The following is a 24,559-nucleotide window of genomic DNA, read 5'->3' as shown; positions in this document are numbered from 1 at the left end:
CTCTCCCTCCTGTTTCAAACTATATCTCTATGGTGATAACTATGGAGAGAGAATCAGAGGTTGTGTTGGGCACTCCTAATATGTTTTCTCTTCTCCACTTCTAACTCCAATCTCTTCTTCTTTTTTCCAGTTTTTCATCATTCCTCCTATAACCCCTCCCCAATGTTATTTTTCTCTTTCCTTCCCCATTCCTAATCTCCCTCCCGTCTCTTGTCTCTTTCGGAGTTGTGACCTGGGCTCAGACTGCTATTTATAGCCATTAGCAAGTCAGTCAGTCTGTGTGTCTGACACGGTGTTGGAGTGGAGACAGACTGGAGTTGAATGAAGAACACAGATGTCGCTCAGCGCAGCGTTCATGTCCTCTCTCCAAACACGGACCAAACAGCCAGACCAGCCTTGGTGCTGCTGCCTGTGAAATACACTTTTCCCCCCTTCACGTACTGTATGTGCTGCTCCAGCACAGTGACCCTGTCGCTCGATGCCTTCCTCCATCTGTGGCTGTACATTATACAGTGCTGGTGGTAGCTATGGGCTGCTACTGTTTCTCCTCAGTCTGAGGTGATGGGGCATCAGAATAAACATCCTGACTTACTGTACCTGATGTGGTGGAAAGTTCTAGACAAACCCATTCCTGTGTGTGGCGCAGACAAAATACGTTTGAAGACTTATGCAATCCATTCTGGGAGGTGTAGAAAGGTATGTGTCCGTGCGGATATGCGATTTTTCCCAAGGTGTTTCCTGTCAACATAATAACCAAGCCCTTGTCCAATAGGGTTCCCACACTGACCAAAGACCATCAAAACAAAAAGGCCTTTCGCTTCGGAAAGCGCTGATAGGGGAACGTCAGGACAGGGAATTTAGACTGGTGTTCATATGAAAACCTCTCTGCGCTCATTAAAACCCAATGGGGGACTTGACCTGATCTTAGAGAGTTGGAGAGACAGATGGAAGAGGTAGAGAGCCCATAGTGAGTACAGTTAGCCAGGTACACTACAGACATCCCCTCACAGAGCCAGCAGTCCACATAATGACAGATAGTCAGTGGGGGGGGATGAATGAAGAGGTACATACAGGGGGACAGACAGGGGCTAGAGGAGCTCATACAATGTAATCAGGAGCGGAGCAAGCCAAACACTCCCAGGCCAACACAATGCAATATCCCCTTTACTGTCCTCTCAGCTGCTGGTTAGCATGTAGCATGCTATCTAACCACTCATGCTATCTAACCACTACAGAGTGGAGATGGTAGACCAGGGAGGTCACTGTAGTTATTGGGAACATAATAATAAAAGGAAGGTGCCATTTCCAGTGATGTCTGAGAATATCTCCCTGTTAGTAATATACATGTAACTGGCGGAATAAAGGAAACACCAACAGAAAGTGTCTTAATAGGGCGTTGGGCCACCACGAGCCAGAACAGCTTCAATCAAATCAACTTTTATTTGTCACACACATGGTTAGCCTGGCATATATTCTACAAGTGTCTTGAACTCTACTGGAGGGATGAGACATCATTCTTCCACAAGAAATTCCATAATTTGGTGTTTTGTTGATGGAGGTTGAAAACGCTGTCTCAGGCGCCGCTCCAGAATCTCCCATAAGTGTTCAATTGTGTTGAGATCTGGTGACTGAGACACACACTTTACACTCCCTATGCCCCTTTGAGACTTCTCTTTAAAAGTCACTGAGATCTCTTCTTCTAGCCATGGTAGACAAAATAATTTAACATGACTAAATGTGATGTTAATTAATTAATGAGCCACACCTGTGTGGAAGCACCTGCTTTCAGTATACTTTGTATCCTTAGTTTACTGAAGTGTTTCCTTTATTTTGGCACTTACCTGTACATTGCTTCATACAATAATTTACTGTGTTTTAATTGACTGCGTGAATCCAAAGAGGAATGTTGATTCACCAGACCTAAGTTCACCCAACCTGTAAGTGTATAATATGCATTGAAAAGTGTTTTATTTTTCTTGTCCTTCCCTTGTCCTGGAGGAAATTGTGCTGCTTGGTCATATAGGTTTCACTTTGGAGCCACTCCGACAGTTGGCACAGACCTGCCCTGCGGGCATGTTACTGCCTGGCACAGACCTACCCTGCACGGCGGGCATGTTACTGCCTGGCACAGACCTACCCTGCACTGCGGGCATGTTACTGCCTGGCACAGACCTACCCTGCCCTGCGGGCATGTTACTGCCTGGCACAGACCTACCCTGCCCTGCAGACATGTTACTGCCTGGCACAGACCTGCCCTGCACTGCGGGCATGTTACTGCCTGGCACAGACCTGTGGGCATGTTACTGCCTGGCACAGACCTGCCCTGCACTGCGGGCATGTTACTGCCTGGCACAGACCTACCCTGCGGGCATGTTACTGCCTGGCACAGACCTGCCCTGCACTGCGGGCATGTTACTGCCTGGCACAGACCTGCCCTGCACTGCGGGCATGTTACTGCCTGGCACAGACCTGCCGGGCACTGCGGCATGTTACTGCCTGCACAGACCTGCGGGCATGTTACTGCCTGGCACAGACCTGCCCTGCGGGCATGTTACTGCCTGGCACAGACCTACCCTGCGGACATGTTACTGCCTGGCACAGACCTGCCCTGCGGGCATGTTACTGCCTGGCACAGACCTGCGGGCATGTTACTGCTTTGCACAAACCTACCCTGCATGTTACTGCCTGGCACAGACCTACTGCACTGCGGGCATGTTACTGCCTGGCACAGACCTACCCTGCGGGCATGTTACTGCCTGGCACAGACCTACCCTGCAGACATGTTACTGCCTGGCACAGACCTGCCCTGCACTGCGGACATGTTACTGCCTGTCACAGACCTACCCTGCACTGCGGGCATGTTATCAAATCCAATTTTATTTGTCACATACACATGGTTAGCAGACGTTAATGCGAGTGTAGCGAAATGCTTGTGCTTCTAGTTCCAACCGTGCAGTAATATCTAACAAGTCATCTAACAATTTCACAACAACTACCTTATACACACACAAGTGTAAAGGAATGAATAAGAATATGTACATATAAATATATGGATGAGCGATGGCCGTGCGGCATAGGCAAGATGCAGTAGATGGTATAGAGTACAGTATATACATATGAGATGAGTAATGTAGGGTATGTAAACATTATATAAAGTGGCATTGTTTGAAGTGACTAGAGATCCATTTTTCCATCCAATTTTTTATTATTAAAGTGGCTAGAGGTTTGAGTCAGTATGTTGGCAACAGCCACTCAATGTTAGTGATGGCTGTTTAACAGTCTGATGGCCTTGAGATAGAAGCTGTTTTTCAGTCTCTCGGTCCCAGCTTTGATGCACCTGTACTGACCTTGCCTTCTGGATGATAGCGGGGTGAACAGGCCGTGGCTCGGGTGGTTGTTGTCCTTGATGATCTTTTTGGCCTTCCTGTGACATCGGGTGGTGTAGGTGTCCTGGAGGGCAGGTAGTTTGCCCCCGGTGATGCGTTGTGCAGACCTCACTACCCTCTGGAGAGCCTTACGGTTGTGGGCGGAGCAGTTGCTATACCAGGCGATGATGCAGCCTGACAGGATACTCTCGATTGTGCATCTGTGTGCATCTGAGTGTCTTTCGGTGAAAAGCCACATTTCTTCAGCCTCCTGAGGTTGAAGAGGCGCTGTTGCTCCTTCTTCACCACGCTGCCTGTGTGGGTGGACCATTTCAGTTTGTCCGTGATCTGTATGCCGAGGAACTTAAAACGTTCCTTCTTCTCCATTACTGTCCCGTCGATGTGGATAGGGGGGTGCCCCCTCTGCTGTTTCCTGAAGTCCACGATCATCTCCTTTGTTTTGTTGACGTTGTGTGAGGTTATTTTCCTGACACCACACTCCGAGGGCCCTCACCTCCTCCCTGTAGGCCGTCTCATCGTTGTTGGTAATCAAGCCTACCACTGTAGTGTCGTCTGCAAACCTGATGATTGAGTAAGAGGCGTGCATGGCCACGCAGTCGTGGGTGAACAGAGAGTACAGGAGAGGGCTGAGACTCCCTGTTCACCCATGACTGCATGGCCATGCATGCCTCCAACTCAATCATCAAGTTTGCAGACGACACGTGGCCATTGCCGACGACACTACAGTGTTACTCCCTGGCACAGATCTACCCTGCACTGTGGGCATGTTACTGCCTGGCACAGATCTACCCTGCACTGTGGGCATGTTACTGCCTGGCACAGATCTACCCTGCACTGTGGGCATGTTACTGCCTGGCACAGATCTACCCTGCACTGTGGGCATGTTACTGCCTGGCACAGATCTACCCTGCACTGTGGGCATGTTACTGCCTGGCACAGATCTACCCTGCACTGTGGGCATGTTACTGCCTGGCACAGATCTACCCTGCACTGTGGGCATGTTACTGCCTGGCACAGATCTACCCTGCACTGTGGGCATGTTACTGCCTGGCACAGATCTACCCTGCACTGTGGGCATGTTACTGCCTGGCACAGATCTACCCTGCACTGTGGGCATGTTACTGCCTGGCACAGATCTACCCTGCACTGCGGGCATGTTACTGCCTGCCACAGTACCCTTGACCCTGTAACAACACTGTGCCAAGTCTTAATCATCACAGTTTGTGGCCAAACACTCTGGGAGACAGACTGGACTACTGCACACAAGCCACATCCACTCAACACTAATACACACATTGAAGCCTGTGTCCACTCTGCGCAATACCTAGTGTCGTATTTATCACTGGTATTATTGGGATAATATGACAAGACAAGTTCCCATTTTACTTTGTATGGAAATAGACCTCCTCTAAAGTTGAAATGGTGCGTTTCCTGCATCTTTCCCACTGGTTGTGAGTTCATACAGAAAGAACAGACGAGCCTGTGCCGCGCCATAAGTGAGAGAGCAGTGGCTGCTGGGGAGAACTCCCCCTCAGGGAGGACTCCCCTGAGTAGCCATTACAGGCCAACAGAGCTACAGTATTTGTGGAGAAGGGAAAGGAATTGTAGAAATAAAAGGGGGATGGAGAAGCAGGACAGAGAGGCAATGGAGGAGAAAAGACAATCAACAGACAAGGGCAAGAGGCAGAGTGCTTCAAAAAGACAAGTGGGCAATTCCACGGTAACGTGACTAGCTTTGACTCAGTTTTATCACTTTCAAATGTATTTCAAACAAAACCCAATGATTTCAAAGTTTAAACAAACGATACAACTATGCACAAGGACTCAGGTCCGGCGTTATGGGAGGACCTATCGGGGGCCTGGCCCGCCCTACCGCACCTCCTTGCCTGTCCAAATAAAATATTGATCATTTATTTGACCGAGATGCCCAGAGCGAAACAGCGTCCCTCTGTGTCACTATGTGAAGACCATGTATCTGATGCTGTATGGCATGTCATACTATTTCTGGCCAGACAGCATCAGATACATGGGCTACATATAGTGGGCCACTGTTTCTCTCGCTAGGATGCTTTCTCTGGTGACATTGTTTTAGCAGAGAGGAAGAGGCAATGCGACAGGGCTTACTCTCTACAAAATTCCAAAATAAGACAATGCGTTTTTAATTGGCATAATATGCAGACCTAAGCTTGCCGCCTGCATTCCCGCCATTGGGACAACGACTCCCATTGTTAGGATGGAGACATGAGCATCCCATCATCATATATATATATAGATCTCTGGTTTCAGCCTTTTGCGAATTGGAAAGGAAAGTTATATAAGTACACCTGTCTAAATAAAATCATTCAAAATAATTCACCAGGGAGCATGACCTAGCTGAAGAGGATTCTTTATTTTATTTTAAATAGCTGTAGATTGTTTCTAACCACAAGTGTGTAGGCCCCCTGCCTATTTGGGAAGCCCGCAATTTGTGTAGTGCTCGTGGTAATAGGTCTAGCTGATTGAGTTGTGGCGGTCAGTGAAAAGCATCTAAAATATGTGTAGAGATACTGTGTAGTTTAGGAGTATAGTTTAAAATGTTTCATCCAGAAGAAGGGGAGGGATGTGTTGCAAAGTTATGCCCTCGGCGCTCCAGAATGCGCTCAGCTGTCTTCTTTTTTTATCAATGTCCCATTACATACTTTTGTGTATGTGGACACTCCTTCAAATTAGTGGATTTGGCTATTTCATCCACAGCCGTTTCTGACAGGTATATAAAATCGGTCACACAGCCATGCAATCGCCATAGAGAAACACTGGCAGTAGAACGGTCTTACGGAAGAGCTCAGTGACCGTCATAGGATGCCACCTTTCCAACAAGTCAGTTCGTCAAATTTCTGCCCTGCTAGAGCTGCCCCGGTCAACTGTAAGTGCTGTTATTGTGAAGTGGAAACGTCTAGAAGCAACAACAGCTCAGCCGCGACATGGTAGGCCACATTAGCTCACAGAACGGGACCGCCGTGTGCTGAAGCGCGTAAAAATCGTCTGTCCTCGGTTGCAACACTCACTAACGAGTCCCAAACTGCCTCTGGAAGCAACATCAGCACAAGAACTGTTAGTCGGGAGCTTCATGAAAAGGGTTTCCATGGACGAGCAGCCGCACATACAAGCCTAAGATAACCATGCGCAACGCCAAGCGTCAGCTGGAGTGGTGTAAAGCTCGGCACCATTGGACTCTGGAGCAGTGGAAACGCGTTCTCTGGAGGGATGAATCACGCTTCCCCATCTGGCAGTCCAACGGACGAATCTGAGTTTGGCGGATGCCAGAATGCTACCTGCCCCAATGCATAGTGCCAACTGTAAAGAGGAGGAATAATGGTCTGGGGATGTTTTTGGGGTTTGGCCTAGGCCCCGTAGTTCCAGTGAAGGGAAAGCTTAATGCTACAGCATACAATGACATTCTAGACGATTCTGAGCTTCCAACTTTGTGGCAACAGTTTGGGGGAAGGCTCTTTGCTGTTTCAGCATGACAATGCCCCCATGCACAAAGCGAGGTCCATACAAAAATTATTTGTTGAGATCGGTGTGGAAGAACTTGACTGGCCTGCACAGAGCCCTGACCTCAACGAACACCTGCAAGTCCCCGCAGCAATGTTCCAACATCAAGTGGAAAGTCTTCCCAGAAGAGTGGAGGCTGTTATAGCAGCAAAGGGAGACCACATTAATGCCCATGACTTTGGAATGAGATATTCGACCAGCAGGTGTCCACATTCCCTATGATCATGTAGTGTGTGTGTATGTATGTATGCATGCATGTATGTATACTCTTAGCTTTCATTTGATACCCAATTTCATATGCTCTTACGAACTTCACATGTTGGTGCTCATTGGTTCTTTTGGATGAAAATGCCCATGGCCAAGAAGAAAGAGATACAGAAAGGGGATAGAGAAAAGTTTCAAAGAAAGAATGGCTTAGGGAGAGCAGATGGAATGTCGAGGGGAGGAATGGAAACGTCTGCTCTCAGCAGAACCTAGAGCCAGAGAGCCTAAAAACATGATGATCCAAATAAATAAATAAATAAATATCTCTGCCAAGGATCCGCGAGACGGAAAAAACTTTACTGAACAAGATGAGAAAGAGGAGACTGGAGAAAGAAGGAGAAAAAGAGAGGAGTGGAGAGGAGAAGGAGGAAAGGAGAGGAGGAAAGGAGAAGGAGGAAAGGAGAGGAAAGGAGAAGGACGAAATGAAAGGATATGAGAGGAGGAAAGGAGAGGAAATGAGAAGGTGTAAAGGAGAGGAAAGGAGATGGAGAGGAGGAAAGGAGAGAAGAAGGAGGAAAGGAGAGGAGAATGAGAAGGAGGAAATGAGGAGAGGAGCAGGAGGAAATGGGAAGAGAGGAGGAAAGGAGAAGGAGAGGAGGAAAGGAGAAGGAGAAGAGAGGAAAAGAGAGGAGTGGAGAGGAAAAGAGAGGAGTGGAGAGGAAAAGAGAGGAGTGGAGAGGAGACGGAGGAAAGGAGAGGAGAAGAAGGAAAGGAGAAGGAGCAGGAGGAAAGGAGAAGGAGCAGGAGGAAAGGAGAAGGATAGGAGGAAAGGAGAAGGAGAAGAAGGAAAAGAGAGGAGGAAGGAGACGAGTAAAAGAGGAGTGGAGGAAAAGAGGAGTGGAGAGGAGAATGAGAGGAAAAGAGAAGGAGGAAAGGAGAAGAGAAGAGAAGAAAGGAGAGGAGAGAAGAGGGGTCCCTCATAATAAACACCCAGTTTTCTTTACCTGTCAGATTATCTAAATCTGGCACAAAATAGAATCTCTAGTCTCAATTGAAACCAAGACTATCATGAAGAGTTGAGCTCTAGTTAAACATTGTAATGTCATGGACTGGGTGCTCTGAATGGAGTGTATTGTTGAAAGGACAACAGTAAATCTCCTGCTACAGGTAGTGGTTAGTAATCCCAAAATAACTTTAGCTTCTAATGGTGGAAACGGAGCCGTATCGCACTGAACATTCATTACTTGGTTACCACAGTCCTCACGCTGCTGTAGTCTAATCCTAACGGCCATGCACGCGTACACTGTGTGTGTGCATAATATTATTAAGAAATCATTGAGGGCATGCAGCAGGATATTCCAGTCTGCATGGGAATAGAAAAATGCAGACCAATAGAAATGTGTTTCCTAGCCACCATCCAGGGTTGTCCATGTTAAAGGGAAGCAGTCTACACCTCCCCTGGTGTATGTATCAGTTAACAGGAGGTGATGACAGGAGGACCAGACCAGCTCCCACATAGCATGGGTAGCATCCCAAATTACATCCTATTTCCTATGTAGTGCACTACCTTTGACCAGGGCCCATAGGATTAGTATGTAAAGTAGTGCACTACAGGGTACCATTTGGGATGCTGCCATGTTTATATGGAATCAACACTACAGGGACACTAGATGGAATTCACTATAATGAATAGTGATCTAACATTTGACATATAGCTATTCTGTATTTTTGCCCAATAGACAGACCATATACAATTCTTTATCTCGCTATCTCCACTAATTTACCTGAGCTAATCACAGATCACCCCCAAAACGTGGGTGAAAAGCCTACTGATGTTGTGAATTGACAGTCTACAGCCCACACTGGGCCTAGAGTAAGATTGCTGAGTTCTGTTCACAATGTACATCAATAGAGCATGTTGCCTGTCTGTACTGTACAGCGCTGCAGCCAAACTTCTCAGAGGAACAGCCCTATACTCCAGGTGCTGATGATGGAGTGTACTATTTGGGGCCCATATAGGGGTGTGTTCAGGGGAGGGAGGGGGGGGCTAGACAACACTCTGGGGGATACTTACTGCTAAGGAGCTCTGGGAATTCAAACAAGCACTACAGCCATAGGTTGAGAGGGGTCAAAGTGCATACAGGGGTTGCATGCTGCTGTTTACAGATAGGGAAGAGGCTATGGGGGTTGCAGGGAGAGGGTACGGTGTGTTCAGAGGGGGGTACTGGTCACCCTCTACAGCTGATGGGACAGCATAGGGGTGCAGGGGAGTGACTGATGGCCAGACAGGCCCCTCTAAAGTAGCACTTCTCTGGGACCGCTCTGACATTTTGTCCAAGATGTCCTGCACGCACACACAGGCCTCCTTCCATTTTATACACTAAATCAATCACTCTCTCATCTATTCCCTTCTACTCACTCACTCACTCAACTAAACAAACAACAACTTTGGCCCTTCCAGCAGGGCTGCTATGACAATGGCGCTCAAGCCCCCCTAAGAACAAAAAAGACAAACTTAGTGTCCCAGTGTAAAGCCAAGGCTCCCACAGAAACACACAGCTAGCTAGCTAGCCAGCCCTCAAATTGTTATTGTATCACTGTCTGTTTTGTTACCACTACAGCGCTAAATCACTTAGCACGTTATCATACTCAGCTCTGACGCTACTCAACACTGTCAGACTGCTCTGAGCCGAGAAGAGTGAAGAGGGAGATAGAGAGGGAGGGAGAGGGTGAAGTAGAGGGGTGTGCCTGATGATTTCATAACACTATAATTATTGAACATCATAGGTATTATCCATCAAACATTGTGGAGAGATTAAATGCTGTCAAATGGTGCTAGCTCTGGTTTGGCACAAGCACAAAGAACACTCCAGTCAAGTAAACACTCCGGAATACAAGAAGGAGACCTTCCAAGTTTCAGCACAACTCATCTCAGCTAGAACCCCTCACGTCACTCCTGTCAAAGTCTTCACTCTACATAACATTGTTTGACACATGATGAGCCAATGTGGGTTAGCTCACTGACACAAAACACTAAAGGGAGGTGTGTGCTGCCTCATACAGCAACTGGCTAACAAAAGAAGGATTTGATTCAGCAGCGGTGATCAACTTTTCAGGCCATATCTGGACTGGAATCCTGTTGCTTTGAGTCAGAGCAGCAGAAATATCTCCAAGAGATTATCCTTTTCCAGAGGTCTGGCTGAGGCTTGACTGTACGAGCATCATTTCCACACTGAGCCTCAGCCCATGCAGCAGCAGCAGGGCATTTCCATCTAAAAGGAGACATGAGCACCAATACGCAAAGTTCATAGGAGCAAATTGGGTGTCCAATGAAAGCAAAGAGAAAAAGACTTCACCTCAGCCTCCTATTTATAAGACCCTGACTTTCCTTTCGTTCTTATTGGTCAAGGTCATTCCAGTCAGTATTATGTTAGCCTATCAGCAATCAGTATTCCTGGGAAGTTCAGTGTAGGACCCCAGCACGAGCAGGGCAGATGTCAGAAAGATACTTTGTCAGAAAATGTGCTTTTACCATCCTGACAGCATTTCATGTTTTCCCTCCTAATAAATACTTCTGCTCCTGTGGTCACAATACATTTGCTGTTCTGATGTTTTATTGTGCATCTAAAAGTAAGTTCCTTAAGATGTCTTGTTGTTTTCAGAGCCCTATTGTTGTTTGTAATTACCATTTATGTTGAGCTTGTTAGCTAGCTCATGCTCCCGCTATCATTAGCGTTTGTCATTCAGAATGCATTGGTATTTAGCATGCCTATTAGCAATTAGCCATTTGTTAGCATTTCTCTTTCATGGTGCTAAGCTATTTTCTGTCATCTATGTATAATCGTTATGCTATGCTGGTTATATTCTGTAGACATTTCTACATTCCTGCATTGCTTATGTACAAGACCACTAGCTTCTTGAACCTGTTTAGTCCATGTTATGCTACAGGCCTTACTCTACAGTGCTGTCTATGCTAGCTTGTACTTGCATGTCATGCTTATCAGTACTACAGCCTAAGTTTATTTATCTTCTTTTCGGAACTACAATCATTATCAGACACAATTCTTGTCAGTCACACGTCAGACTCAGAGTGGTGTTGAATGCGTGTGATAGTGGATCTTCCCCAAAACTTCCCTGTTGTTCCAACCCACGTGGCAAACTCATTCAACGGAGGGCTGTGTCTGCGGGTTTTCGCTCCACCCTTGTACTTGATTGATGAATTAAGGTCACTAATTAGTAAGGAACTCCCCCCACCTGGTTGTCTAGGTTTTAATTGAAAGGAAAAAACAAAAACCTGCAGACACTAGATCCTCCATGGAATTAATTTTAATTTTATTTGAACCTTTATTTAAACTAGGCAAGTCGGTTAAGAACAAATTATTATTTACAATGACGGCCTACCCCAGCCAAATCCTAACACGGACGACGCTGGGCCAATTGTGTGCAGCCCTATGGGACTCCCAATCACAGCCGGTTGTGATACAGCCTGGAATTGAACCAGGGTCTGTAGTGACACCTCTAGCACTGAGATTCAGTGCCTTAGACTGCTGCACCACTCGGGAGCCCTGTACTTTACGGAGCAGATCTACTTTACTGGGGGCAGAGTTCTTTAGAATAATAGCCAGAGTGTAGAATAAAACCCAAATATGCAAAAGAAGGATATTGCATATTTCTACCTTTGTGTACCTCCAGTATTCACCATGAAGAAAATGATATTCATAATTATGCATTCCTGTATAGTACAGATCAGGGACCTGTGACGTAATTCTGTTACCACAATTTTGTTACTGAATGTAAATCCACGTCACCTACTGTAGTCCAATAACTCATAGATATTTCTTCCAACTCAAGGTGTCATAGCTGACACCCCATTCTTTCTGCACACATCGTTCAATCTTAAATAAGAGCAGAGTTACCAGAGTTTTGTGAAAACATGGTCGCATAAAACCCTGAGGGAGATTTTACAAGAATTCTGTAACCAACTGTGCATCTGCATAATTCTTCCAATAAATGTGTTTCTGTGTAAATTGTTAAAAGTAGTCATTGTGTATAGAGTTGTATGGTTTATTCAACTTTGAAGTCAACGGTTTTTGTTTGGCATACATTTTAAAGTGAAAAATGTGAGTCAAAGCGTAATTCTGTTACCGTGGTATTGCCCAGCAGCACAGTGGAAATGCAGTCTGCTTTATGGCATTATACAGTGTTTCCATTCCCACAAGAGAAGTGGATGGAGACCGTGTGTGTGTGTGTGTGTGTGTGTGTACACAAGTATTCAGAGCCCTTGACTTTTTCCACATTTTGCTACAGCCTGAATTTAAAATTAATACAAATTTAGATTTTGTTTGTAACTGGCCTACACATAATACCGCATAATGACAAATTCATAAAAATTAAAAGCTGAAAAGTCTTGAGTCAATAAGTTTAACCCCTTTGTTATGGCAAGCCGTAATAAGGAGTAAATATGTGCTTAACAAGTCACTGTATGCAATAGTAGTGTTTAACATGATTTTTGAATAACTACCTCATCTCTATACCCCAAACATACAATTATCTGTAAGATCCCTCCGTCGAGCAGTGAATTTCAAACATAGATTCGACCACAAAGACCAGGGAGGTTTTCCAATACCACACAAAGAAGGGCACCTATTGGTTGATGGGTAAAAAACAAATCAGACATTGAATATCCCTTTGAGCATGGTAAAGTTATTAATTACACTTTGGATGGTGCATTAATACACCCAGTCACTACAAAGATACAGGCGTCCTTCCTAACTCAGTTGTGGGAGAGGAAAGAAACCGCTCAGTGATTTCACCAGGAGGCCAATAGTGACTTTAAAACAGTTACAGAGTTTAATGGCTGTGATAGGAGAAAACTGACATTGTAGTTACTCCACAATACTAACCTAATTGAAAGAGTGAAAAGAAGGAAGCCTGTACAGAATATAAATATTCCAAAACATGCATCCTGTTAGCAACAAGGCACTAAAGTAATAATGCAAAAAATGTGGCAAAGCAATTAATTTTCTGTCCTAAATACAAAGTGTTTTGTTTGGGGCAAATCCATTACAACACATTAATGAGTGCCACTCTCCATATTTTCAAGCATAGTTGTAGCTGCATCATGTTATGAGTATTCTTGTAATTGTTAAGGACTGGAGAGTTTTTTTATGACAAAAAAGAAACTGAATGGAGCAAAGCACAGGCAAAATCCTTGAGGAAAACCTGGTTGTCTGCTTTCCACCAGACACTGGGAGATGAATTCACCTTTCATCAAGACAATAACCTAAAACACAAGGCCACATCTACACTGGAGTTGCTTACCAAGAAGTCAGTGAATGTTCCTGAGTGGTCGAGTTAGAGTTTTCTACTTGAAAATCTATGGCAAGGCCTGAAAGTGGTTGTCTAGCAATGATCAACAACCAATTTGACAGAGCTTGAAGAATTCTAAAAAGAATAATGGGCAAATGTTCAACAATCCAAGTGTGGAAAGCTCTTAGAAACTTACCCCAAAAGACTCACAGCTGTAATCGCTGCTAAAGGTGCTTCTACAAAGTATTGACCCCCCCACCCCAATTTAACCTATTTTGAATTCAGGCAGGCTGTAACACAACAAAATGTGAAATAAGACAATGGGTATGAATACTTTCTGAAGGCACTGTAAGTGTTGACTAAGTCATATGGACAGTGATGTCATGCTCTGTCTAGCTTAGACAGGAGGGCCGAGCGCTGACACACGTCTCACACTGACTCTAGATCAGCCTATGTTTAGCGAGACACACAGCTGCTTTCAACAGCTGCCTGAAACACCCCTTGTACTGTATAACAATTTGCACTGCGGGACAGTAGGTAGGATCGGGGAAATTCAACTCAATTCCATTCAGTTCTATTTGCATAGTATTTGTATAGTACTATTGTGTCGCTCAACAAAGACAAGAGGCTAGGTTTCCATTTGAGAGTCCAAAACGCTTTATCTAGGATCACTAGAAAACAATCATGTTTTGTTGTGCTCAACATCACTGGGTTACAAAGGGATTGTAGTTCCACTGGAAACACGTTCTAGAGGAAATCTGGATTAAGGACAATTGGTTTGAAGTATAAAATATGTTCGTATGAGTCACACACAATAAAACACGCACACACACACGCGCACTGGTTGTATAAGAGTCATGTCTCATCGTGCCAGACCTGAAATTACACGACACACATACAGTGTTTAAGAGAGCAGTAGGCAGTTGTTTAAAGATGAACATCTCTTCAGTTTCAAAGCCGGCTTAAACAGCACCCTCATCACCAGCATCAACCTGCCACCCACATATCTGGATGCCAGCGAGCTAGGGCATCCCCTGGGAAAGTAGGGGGCAGAGCAGCTCATGCATACGTCTGTATGACATCCCCATCTCTTTCTGAATGTCTATTGAGCAAGCCCCCATTCTCTCTAGCCTCTCTTCCACCCTACACCCATCCGTATACACATTCAGTACAGTGAAGAAAAGACATCATCCCCCACTCCTGATGAGTGGAATAATAACTAACTAAACAAGGAATGAGGTCTGGACACCTGTCCATGAGGACTGGCCTTCGAGTCTGTTAGCTTCATTTATAGATGGGTTCAATCTTATCTCCAGGATCCATCCCACCGTGGGAATCAGGTGTGTAACCGTGAGTAAGCGCAGCTAGAGACTCCCTGGATACGTGTGTGTGTGTGTGTGAGAGAGAGTGAGTGAGTGTGTGATAAGCAGCAATGACACTTGAAGCTCTCAGTGACTCAGACATTGGGATAACTGGCCATTTCCATGTAAAAGAACCCACGAACACCAACATGTAAAGTTCATAAGAGTATATCAAATTGGATGTCAAATGAAAGCGAAGTGCCTATATTTTTGGGAAATGAAGTCAGATACATTTCCCAAACATTTTCCATCTTTAAAAGTTGGCATAAGTAAAGTCTTTGATTAAAAAAATAATAAAAATAAATACATAAAAACACAATAATGTTGACGTAAAGACCCATGACAACAAATATCAACACTTCTATTTAGTTTTGGAGAAATTCTTTACCTTCTGTAAGAAAAACTCATATCTTGGAAGATATTTCCTAATTTCTCTCCCTCATGAGGAAGGATAATGAAAGTTCACAGCAGTAACACGTAATGGTAGACCTATCATATTAGTTATAGTGATTTTACTGATATCAATTTTATTTATGAATTAAGTGATTCAAACCCGTAATTCTGTTACCAAATTGGTAACGGAATTCCCCCCAAAAAATAATTAACGGAATTACTGCAACTGAATTGGCTTCAATGGGAAATCATAATAGTCATGAACCACAGTTGGGTCACCTGCTACGTTCCTCCCTTCCACCAGCATACTGTTATGTTCAGCTCATAACTGTTTTATATCTCTTTCTTTCATCTGGTGGACAAACCATGAGTGTTAACACAGTCTGAACAACCCCTCACTCTCTTCAGTTAATGTCACCTCTCCCAGCTCTCTCTGACACCTACCCATAAGCCCCCGCTCTTTCCATTTCTGTAACCAGCATCCTCACCCACTGATCGACACCGAGTAGAAAGTAGATGAAATTTTGGCCCACCCTGGCCTTGATGTTAACGTCCACAGACTGACTGGAACAAATCTGAACCTTTCATAGACATATGTTTCACAAGTTTGCATAGCGCAGTAGAGAACGTAGCACAGTAGAGTACAGTACTGAGTACAGTACAGTGAGTAGAGCACAGTACAATATCGTAAAGTACTGAGTACAGTACTGTACAGTGAGTAGAGCACAGTACAATATCGTAAAGTACTGAGTACAGTGAGTAGAGCACAGTACAGTATTGTCCAATACTATAGAAGTACAGTACTCTACAATACAGTAAAAAAAAGTACGAGTTTCGTACAGTATATTGTATTCTGTTGTAATGTTCTGTATTATACTGGAATGTACTGTGCTCTGCTGCGCTGGGATGTCAAAGAACAACATTTATATCATGTATTTCTGTGTAGTACAGATCAGGGACCCATTATGTAATTCCGTTACTGGGTGTAAATCTACTTAACCTACTGTAGTTTAATAACCAAACTCAATGTGTCATGTCATAGCTGACACCCAATTCTTTCTGAAGACATCTCTGAACCTTAATTCGGAGCTGATATTTAAGAGTTTTTGGAAAATGTGGTCGCATAAAACCCTGAGGGAGATTTTACTCTAATTCCATCACCAAAGTTTGTATCTGCACAGTTCTTCCACTAAATTAGTTTTTGTAAATGTTTGTGGAAATTGTTCAAAGTAGTCCTTGTTGATTGTTAAACTTTGAAATCAATTGTTTTTGTTTGGCATACATTTTAAAGTAAAAAAAAAAAAACTGAGTCAAAGCGTAATTCCGTTACCATGGAATTGCCCAACTGGAAATAGCAGCCAGATAGTTAGCGGTCGTTTAGGTGCACTCATGTTTGACTCTGACCAAAGCACACGCCTTGGTTTGCCAATGCCACAGGTTTGAGTCCTCTACCAGGTAACCTTAGACACTGGCACCCTTATTAAGGAGCTGAGCCTGGGGAACCAATAGCAGGCCTCCAATACAGGTTTGAGTCCTCTCACAAAACATCAAAGGCCTTACTGTGACAGACAGAAAGGACAGGAAAGGGGGGGGGGGTTGACTCAGTGAGTTGTTTAATGGCTTAGATCAACTGCATTATAGCATTACATTCCCATACCCTCTAATCCACCGGATGGGGATACACAGTTTAATACAGTATTAATTCAAATAGGTTAAGCAACATCATAGGGAAATAATATGCTAAAGAAGAGTGGAAGAGGAGAGAGAACTGGAGGGTTCCCAAAGGTACAGGACTTGTTCATTCAAGCATTTAATTCAACTATTAGGTCCTTAATAATACTCCTATAGAGCCAAAGACTGAATTATGAAATCTCTCCCTACTACCTAGACTTTTGGTGACAAAGGTCAGTGGCATTTCTTGTTCTTCCATTGTGAGAGTCAAAGTGTGTGAAATTAATACATTGACAGATCAGCAAGGAGTTGTCCTTGCCTGTGGCTAACAAGACGTCATTTCAACAACATCTCCCTTGGAACAGGGATTGTGTGAGTGAGTATGTCACGCTGGACTCAGACCAAAGTGTGTGTGTGTGTGAGAACACCAAACACAACAAATTATAGGATACACCACAGCTCACAGATTGCACAATCTTCCTTGGACTGGCTGTGACCCTTTTAACACAATATAATACAAATTACACCAAATCACTGCAACTTCTCACAAACATCTGATCTTTACTTTGGAAGGGAACATCTCACTTATTTTTTTGAAAACACTATCACACTTCCACAAAAAAATAAAGAAAAAAATAAAAAAATCAACAAGATTATTTTGGAACGTTTGGGAAGGAATCGAATGTGTACCTTATCACCATCCAAATCAGCAGTGGTCAAATCTTTGCAATGAGTCAGAACTAATTGTAAAAAGGCTCCCCCACCCACAGTCAACACACAGTCTGCCAAGAGCAGTGGGGAGAACAAGGTGTGTCTGACAGTGTTCCAAGTCACCAGGGCCCAGAGATGGTTAGATACAGCCCACACCCAACACTGATGATGAATAGGAGTCACACTCCTATTGAGCTCAATATGAATCCTATGAGATCATGTGCAGAGCAAGAGCTGTACACTTTGTCTGATAAAACATTTGTAGAGCCTCACTGCTTATATTCCTCTCTGTTTTCATATGGTTTACTGGATTGGCACAACAATACTCAGTCTATGTGGCAGGCCTTAAACACTTCTGCCCATGCATGTTGCTTGCCTGACAAAGTACACACAAAAAAAAAAACTGTTAAACTACGGCAGAGAAATTACATTCCAATCTTGAAATGTTCCTCAAGTCCCCAGTCCCCAGTGCCCAGTGCCCAGTCCTGTTGGATGGACAGTAAATGACAGTGTGTCTGCCTTTGACCACCATTAGGAGCATGGCTACTGACTGAGGTATTTTCTGGAGTCATGAAAAGTGAGAAAGGGGGATTTTTCAGCCCTCCGTCAACTGTAGCTAAAATAATCCATAGCTGTACTTTTATGAAAGTTACCTGTAAGGTTACAAAGCAGAACACAATGTATGAGATAATACAGTGTACATTTGACAGCTTACTTCAACAATTTCCATTTGCAACCTTGTACATCACCACGTGTGTCTTTGGACATACAGTAAATATCTGGTTTGAAAATTCAAATCAAATTTTATTAGTCACATACACATGGTTAGCAGATGTTAATGCGAGTGTAGCGAAATGCTTGTGCTTCTAGTTCCGACAATGCAGTAATAACCAACAAGTAATCTAACCTAACAATTCCACAACTACTACCTTATACACACACACAAGTGTAAAGGGATAAAGAATATGTACATAAAGATATATGAATGAGTGGTGGTACAGAACGGCATGGCAAGATGCAGTAGATGGTATAGAGTACGGTATATACATATGAGATGAGTACTGTAGGGTATGTAAACATAAAGTGGCATAGTTTAAAGTGGCTAGTGGTACATGTATTACATAAAGATGGCAAGATGCAGTAGATGATATAGAGTACAGTATATACATATGAGATGGGTAATGTAGGGTATGTAAACATTATATTAAGTGGCATTGTTTAAAGTGGCTAGTGGTACATTTTTACATAATTTCCATCAATTCCCATTTTTAAAGTGGCTGGAGTTGAGTCAGTATGTTGGCAGCGGCCGCTAAATGTTAGTGGTGGCTGTTTAACAGTCTGATGGCCTTGAGATAGAAGCTGTTTTTCAGTCTCTCGGTCCCTGCTTTGATGCACCTGTACTGACCTCGCCTCTTGGATGATAGCGGGGTGAACAGGCAGTGGCTTGGGTGGTTGTTGTTGAACGCAGTAGGACGTATGTTGATGTAATTCAGACTACTGCTCCACACACACACCACATACTGCAGATTGGAGGCTGTGTGTGAAACACTGTGTCTAAAGTCTGCAGTCATTAAATGGAACTAGGAGAGACCTCTGGAGCGGTGTTGTTGAATAGTCAGCCTCCCTATTCCTAGAGACCTTACCTCACAGGGGCAGTTTCCCATTCACAAGGCCATTAGATAACACAGTGGGATCTCAAGACCAACATGGTGTAAGTGTGGGAGGACAGGCTATAGAACAGCCCTCTCCCCAACTCACAATCCTCTAGTCTACCCCCTACTCTGTCTCTCACACAGGAATTATGGTGTCATTGCAACACCCACTTCACAATTCAGTCCAGCCAGACAGTTTGCAGAGAGTGTTATTCAGCCTTTTAGACTGGGTTTTCTGTCTGTCTGTCTCTCTCTGACAGACAGACAGACAGACAGACAGACAGACAGACAGACAGACAGACAGACAGAGAGAGAAAACACTGTTTATACAGGATGGATAAGTCACCATGACGACAGAGCTGCCAAGTCATGACACGATGAGAGGGGAAAACACCAAGCTGAGTGTCAGGTTCACTTCCATGCTCCTGCTTCTGCACGTTTCTCTGTCTGGCTACTCTTTGTTGGAGGGATACTTACTTATTAAAATATTTGAGAAATCACTCTTATGTCAGCTGAGACTGTCCAGAGAGTAATATGGATAACATTTGAGTTCGTTTTAAGAGGTTTCTTAATCAATAGAGCAGTTATTATGCATTCATTGATTATCAACATCTTCATATTTATTTTATTTTTATTTATCCGTTATTTTACCAGGTAAGTTGACTGAGAACACGTTCTCATTTGCAGCAACGACCTGGGGAATAGTTACAGGGGAGAGGAGGGGGATGAATGAGCCAATTGTAAACTGGGGATTATTAGGTGACCGTGATGGTTGAAGGCCAGATTGGGAATTTAGCCAGGACACCGGGGTTAACACCCCTACTCTTACGATAAGTGCCATGGGATCTTTAATGACCTCAGAGAGTCAGGACACCCGTTTAACGTCCCATCCGAAAGACGGCACCCTACACAGAGCAGTGTCCCCAATCACTGCCCTGGGGCATTGGGATCTTTGTTTAGACCAGAGGAAAGAGCACCCCCTACTGGCCCTCCAACACCACTTCCAGCAGCATCTGGTCTCCCATCCAGGGACTGACCAGGACCAACCCTGCTTAGCTTCAGAAGCAAGCCAGCAGTGGTATGCAGGGTGGTATGCTGCTGGCAATATGACACTTTTACAACATAGGACCTATAACAGTTTGTTGGAAAGTACAGCAACTAGGTTACATAACCTTGGATGTTTGATAGATGGGTGGTTAACCACAAAGTGGACCACACAAGTCATGACATCACCATGGCGACATATCTTTATTATCTCTAATTGTGTGGGATCACGTCAACAGAACCGAGAGAACACACACATTCAGAAGTTCGGCAGAGAAACAGGGCACTAATTGAGCATAATTGAAGGGGTCCTAGATGTGTGTCTCTTTGAAATCTCAGCACAGGGTTCAAAGATATGGAAGTTGGTCCATCAAAGTGGATTTGCAGTTGATAAATATTACCAAAGGAATTCATGAGGGAAACTATGTAGGCTAAGAATAAAGGAAACACCAACATAAAGTGTTTTCATAGGGCGTTGGGCCACCACAAGCCGTCAAAACAGTTCAATTAACCTTGGAATATATTCTACAAGTGTCTGGAATTATTATAGAGGCATGCGACATCATTCTTCCACGAGAAACTCCATAATTTGGTGTTTTGTTGATGGAAAACTGTCTCAGGCGCTGCTCCAGAATCTCCCATAAGTGTTCAGTTGGATTGAGATATGGTGACTGAGACACACACTTTACACTCCCTATGCCCCTTTGAGACCCCTCTTTCAAAGTCACTGAGATATCTTCTTCTAGCCATGGTAGCCAAAATAATGTGCAACTGAACATTTGTATACATGACCCTAAGCATGATGGGATGTTAATTGCTGAATTAACTCAGGAACCACACCTGTATTGCAGCACCTGCTTTCAATATACTTTGTATCCCTCATTTACTGAAGGGTTTCCATTAATTTGTTCAACTTTGATAACCTCTCCATAGTGTTAAATGACACAAATATCACCATATAGGCAGAAACCTGAGCTGTGCACAAAGAATAAAGTCAAAGAGCCCTGGAGAAAAGCCGAGACACTGCACACCAGGCAGAATAGCCGATACACTGCACTCTGCTGCTGGCACACTCTGCCAGCAGCAGAGCGCAAGCCAGGTGTTTGAGTCGAGCCATGTGCCACACAGGTAGATAGCCAACAGTGTGAGAAATGTGTAATTATGGCCCACAATTCGGCAGGCGGGAGTGAAGGACACTGTGTCCTACCTGGGACTCCGGTACACAGCAGGCGGTAGGCGGGGGCAACACTGGTAGCTAACTGGGACACTGGTAGACAGCAGGCGGTGGCTAGCTAGCTGGGACACCGGTAGACAGTGTACTTCGCCCCCATAAAACTCAGATAATAGTTTATTTCCCTTTTGGCCCACATTTTAATGTGGGCCCACATTTTAATGGCATCAACAACCAGGAGAAACCTGCAGATGCAGGAATGCCCACATGCAGGAACGCCTTGTAATGCAGGCCGCAATCACACACTTCTGAACAATTTGGCACACGAACTAATGCCCCACACCACCTGCCTGTCCTCCTGTGTTGGTCGTGAGGTAGGCTACCTACACTAACTGAGCCAGCTGAATTCCCCTGACTATAACTGCCGGTCTGCCAATATACATAGCCTATAGACACACCTACAGCACCGTTTTATTTTGTCCTTTGACCACCTCCATAACCTTTGCACTGCTGAAACCAAAATTAAATCAAACTTGAATTACACAACACCCTCTTCTTGTAAACGCGAAAACACGCAGGGCAGAATGAAGGAGGAGGTTATTTTTAAACCATCCAAATGTTATTTAGAAACGTTCTTATGACAGTTAAAAGTAACATGAAATTGTGAAAAGAGCAATGCTCACTAAATAGAACATGCAAAGACATTCAGGCACTTAGCAGGAAATAAAGAGTTTTACCAGTTGGTTGATGAACGGGGGTTGAGAATGTCCTCTTTGGCCGTAAGCAGTGACAGGCTGTAGGTATCGAGGTTAATCGCTCGCATTGTGATGCAGAAGTTTTCCACAATCCAGCCCCGAAGATTTCTTCACTTAGCCAATTGCACTAGAAATTTACCCGCATAAACGGTCACACTGAAACACTGACGCGCATTCACGGCCAGGAGAACGATCTGTAGGCTTATCTCATGCAAAATAGTGGAAGTATCAAGTGGAGAAGAAGGTGAAGGTCCGCCAGCAGGATATGTAGGGCAGCGTTCAGTACATAAAAACGTAATAGAACGTTCAATTGAACGGAAACGGTGCTGTAGCCTGGTGTACGACCAGTTGAAAAACGGGGTTGTGGCTTCAAATTGCACCTCTAGCTTTTAAATACGTCAGCCATTGCGTCAAGCCACACCCTGGCACACCCACAAAACGGAGCAAACTGTACCTCAAAGTCTCTTCAAGAACTTACAAAACCTTTTGGGGAAACACACACACACCACAGGAGGTTGGTGGCACCCTAATTGGGGAGGACAGGCTCGTTGTAATGACTGGAGTCAGTGGAATGGTATCAAATACATCAAATACATGGTTTCCAGGTGTTTGATGCCATTCCATTTGCACCATTCCAGCCATTACTATCAGCTGTTCTCCCACCAGCAGCCTCCTGTGACACACGCACGCACACACACACACACACACACACACACACACACACACACACACACACACACACACACACACACACACACACACACACACACACACACACACACACACACACACACACACACACACACACACACACACACACACAGACAGACTGCCTAGTTGGGGCTGTTACAGACTTTCTTCAGTGAGATGTAAATACGTGTTCACCAAAAGCCCTACCAGATGAATGGGGAGAAATCTCAGTTACATTCTAGCTGGCCTGGTCCTCACACCATTATTTTCTCCTTCATTCCACGCTTTAATAATAAGGTGGAAATTATATATTTTCACCATTAACTAGCTTTATGTGCATATAACCAAATAGTTATTTTGAGAGCCATTCGTGTACATCAACATCTCTCACTTTCAGTAAGCTAATATGATCCAGAAAACAACGGCTACACGACACAGCTGAGGGTGTATCTGGCTGGCATGGTCTGCGTCAGGTTCAAGAAAAGCCACAGGAAAACAAAACACTTTATATTGGCACTGGAAGGGAGGGGCGGCTGTCAGTGTGAGGAGGGCCAGTGAAGGAGTGGTGGTGCTGGTGAGGTTTAGAGGGTGCAAATGGGGGGGGGGGGGGCTATAGAGCTGTCACTCTCGCTTTGTCCCACCAGCCCTTTGAATTGGCCCCTAGCAGCCCTTGGCAGCTCCCAGAGAATCAATGTACAGTGAGGGCCGTCTCCATCGAGACTCTTGAAGAATCAGAGGGACCAATTTCATGGGAACTGCGTCTGAGGCAGCCAGCGTGTTAAAAAAATTCAGTTCTCTGGTATTTGAGTGCTGATCGGGGTAGGGGGGTATGCATAGCGTTTATGTAGGTTTCTCAGCATTTTTGGGATGGTCATTCTGTTATCGTTCAGTCCAGATGTATCATTTGATAGAATCTTTGTTTCTGGTGTGTCAGTACAGAGTTTCCCCTTAAGTGTTCAGAGATTCGGACAGAGACCAAAGCCCCATTTAATATCTGCTCATCAGACTCACAAAGACTCAGTGTCTGTCTGGCATATGAAATCATAAACATAGCCACTACCTTAAAAATAATAAGGAGTAACTATGCTTTCTCCAGCTTCCTCGTTTAAGTCCAATTGCCTTAATCTGACACAACTCTCTTACTGCACCAGTGGAGGCTGGTGGGAGGAGCTATAACAGGATGGGCTCATTGTAATGGCTGGAATGGAATGAATGGAACAGAGTCAAAAGTGGTTTCTATATATTTGATATGTGTGATACTGCTCCATTTATTCCATTCCAGCCATTACAATGAACCCGTACTCCTATAGCTCCTCCGACCAGCCTCCACTGAACTGCATGTAGTGCTACATCCCCACATCCCCATATCCCCAAGCCTCTATTATTCGTACAACTTCCTGTCATTAGGGGCTTCTCTCTGCCCTGGCCGGGGTTCCTGACCGGACATGATTTGTTGTGCTGCTATGCTTCATTTCAGACGACTCCGGCACTTCCTCCGTTCGTGTGCAGTGGCAGGCAGCTGCTGTTGGATGGGGCTTTTAGTGGGGGAAGGGGGAGGTGAGATATAGAGGGGGGCTGGTTAGGGGAGGGCATTCATTTTACTGAAACTCTTTCTCTCTCTAAATTTTCTCAGTAGGAGTTGCTGTTGGCTGTTGGTTGTTTGGCCTGAAATAGCCTG

At 44.5% G+C, this 24,559-nt stretch overlaps 1 protein-coding gene across 1 annotated transcript in view; it reads right to left on the bottom strand.

The window, feature by feature from the left end:
• Nucleotides 1-22,559, bottom strand: part of LOC139577193 (drebrin-like protein A) — a 50,352-nt gene extending 27,793 nt beyond the window's left edge. The window contains exon 1 of the mRNA XM_071404108.1: nucleotides 22,174-22,559. Coding sequence (XP_071260209.1) covers nucleotides 22,174-22,259 — 86 coding nt within the window. The 5' untranslated portion in view covers nucleotides 22,260-22,559. The remainder of the gene's footprint in view (nucleotides 1-22,173) is intronic.
• Between the last annotated feature and the right edge of the window lie 2,000 nt (nucleotides 22,560-24,559).

The sequence above is a fragment of the Salvelinus alpinus genome, chromosome 5 (assembly GCF_045679555.1).
Source record: "Salvelinus alpinus chromosome 5, SLU_Salpinus.1, whole genome shotgun sequence".
NCBI lineage: Eukaryota > Metazoa > Chordata > Actinopteri > Salmoniformes > Salmonidae > Salvelinus > Salvelinus alpinus.
This window is presented reverse-complemented; position numbering and strand designations above follow the sequence as displayed.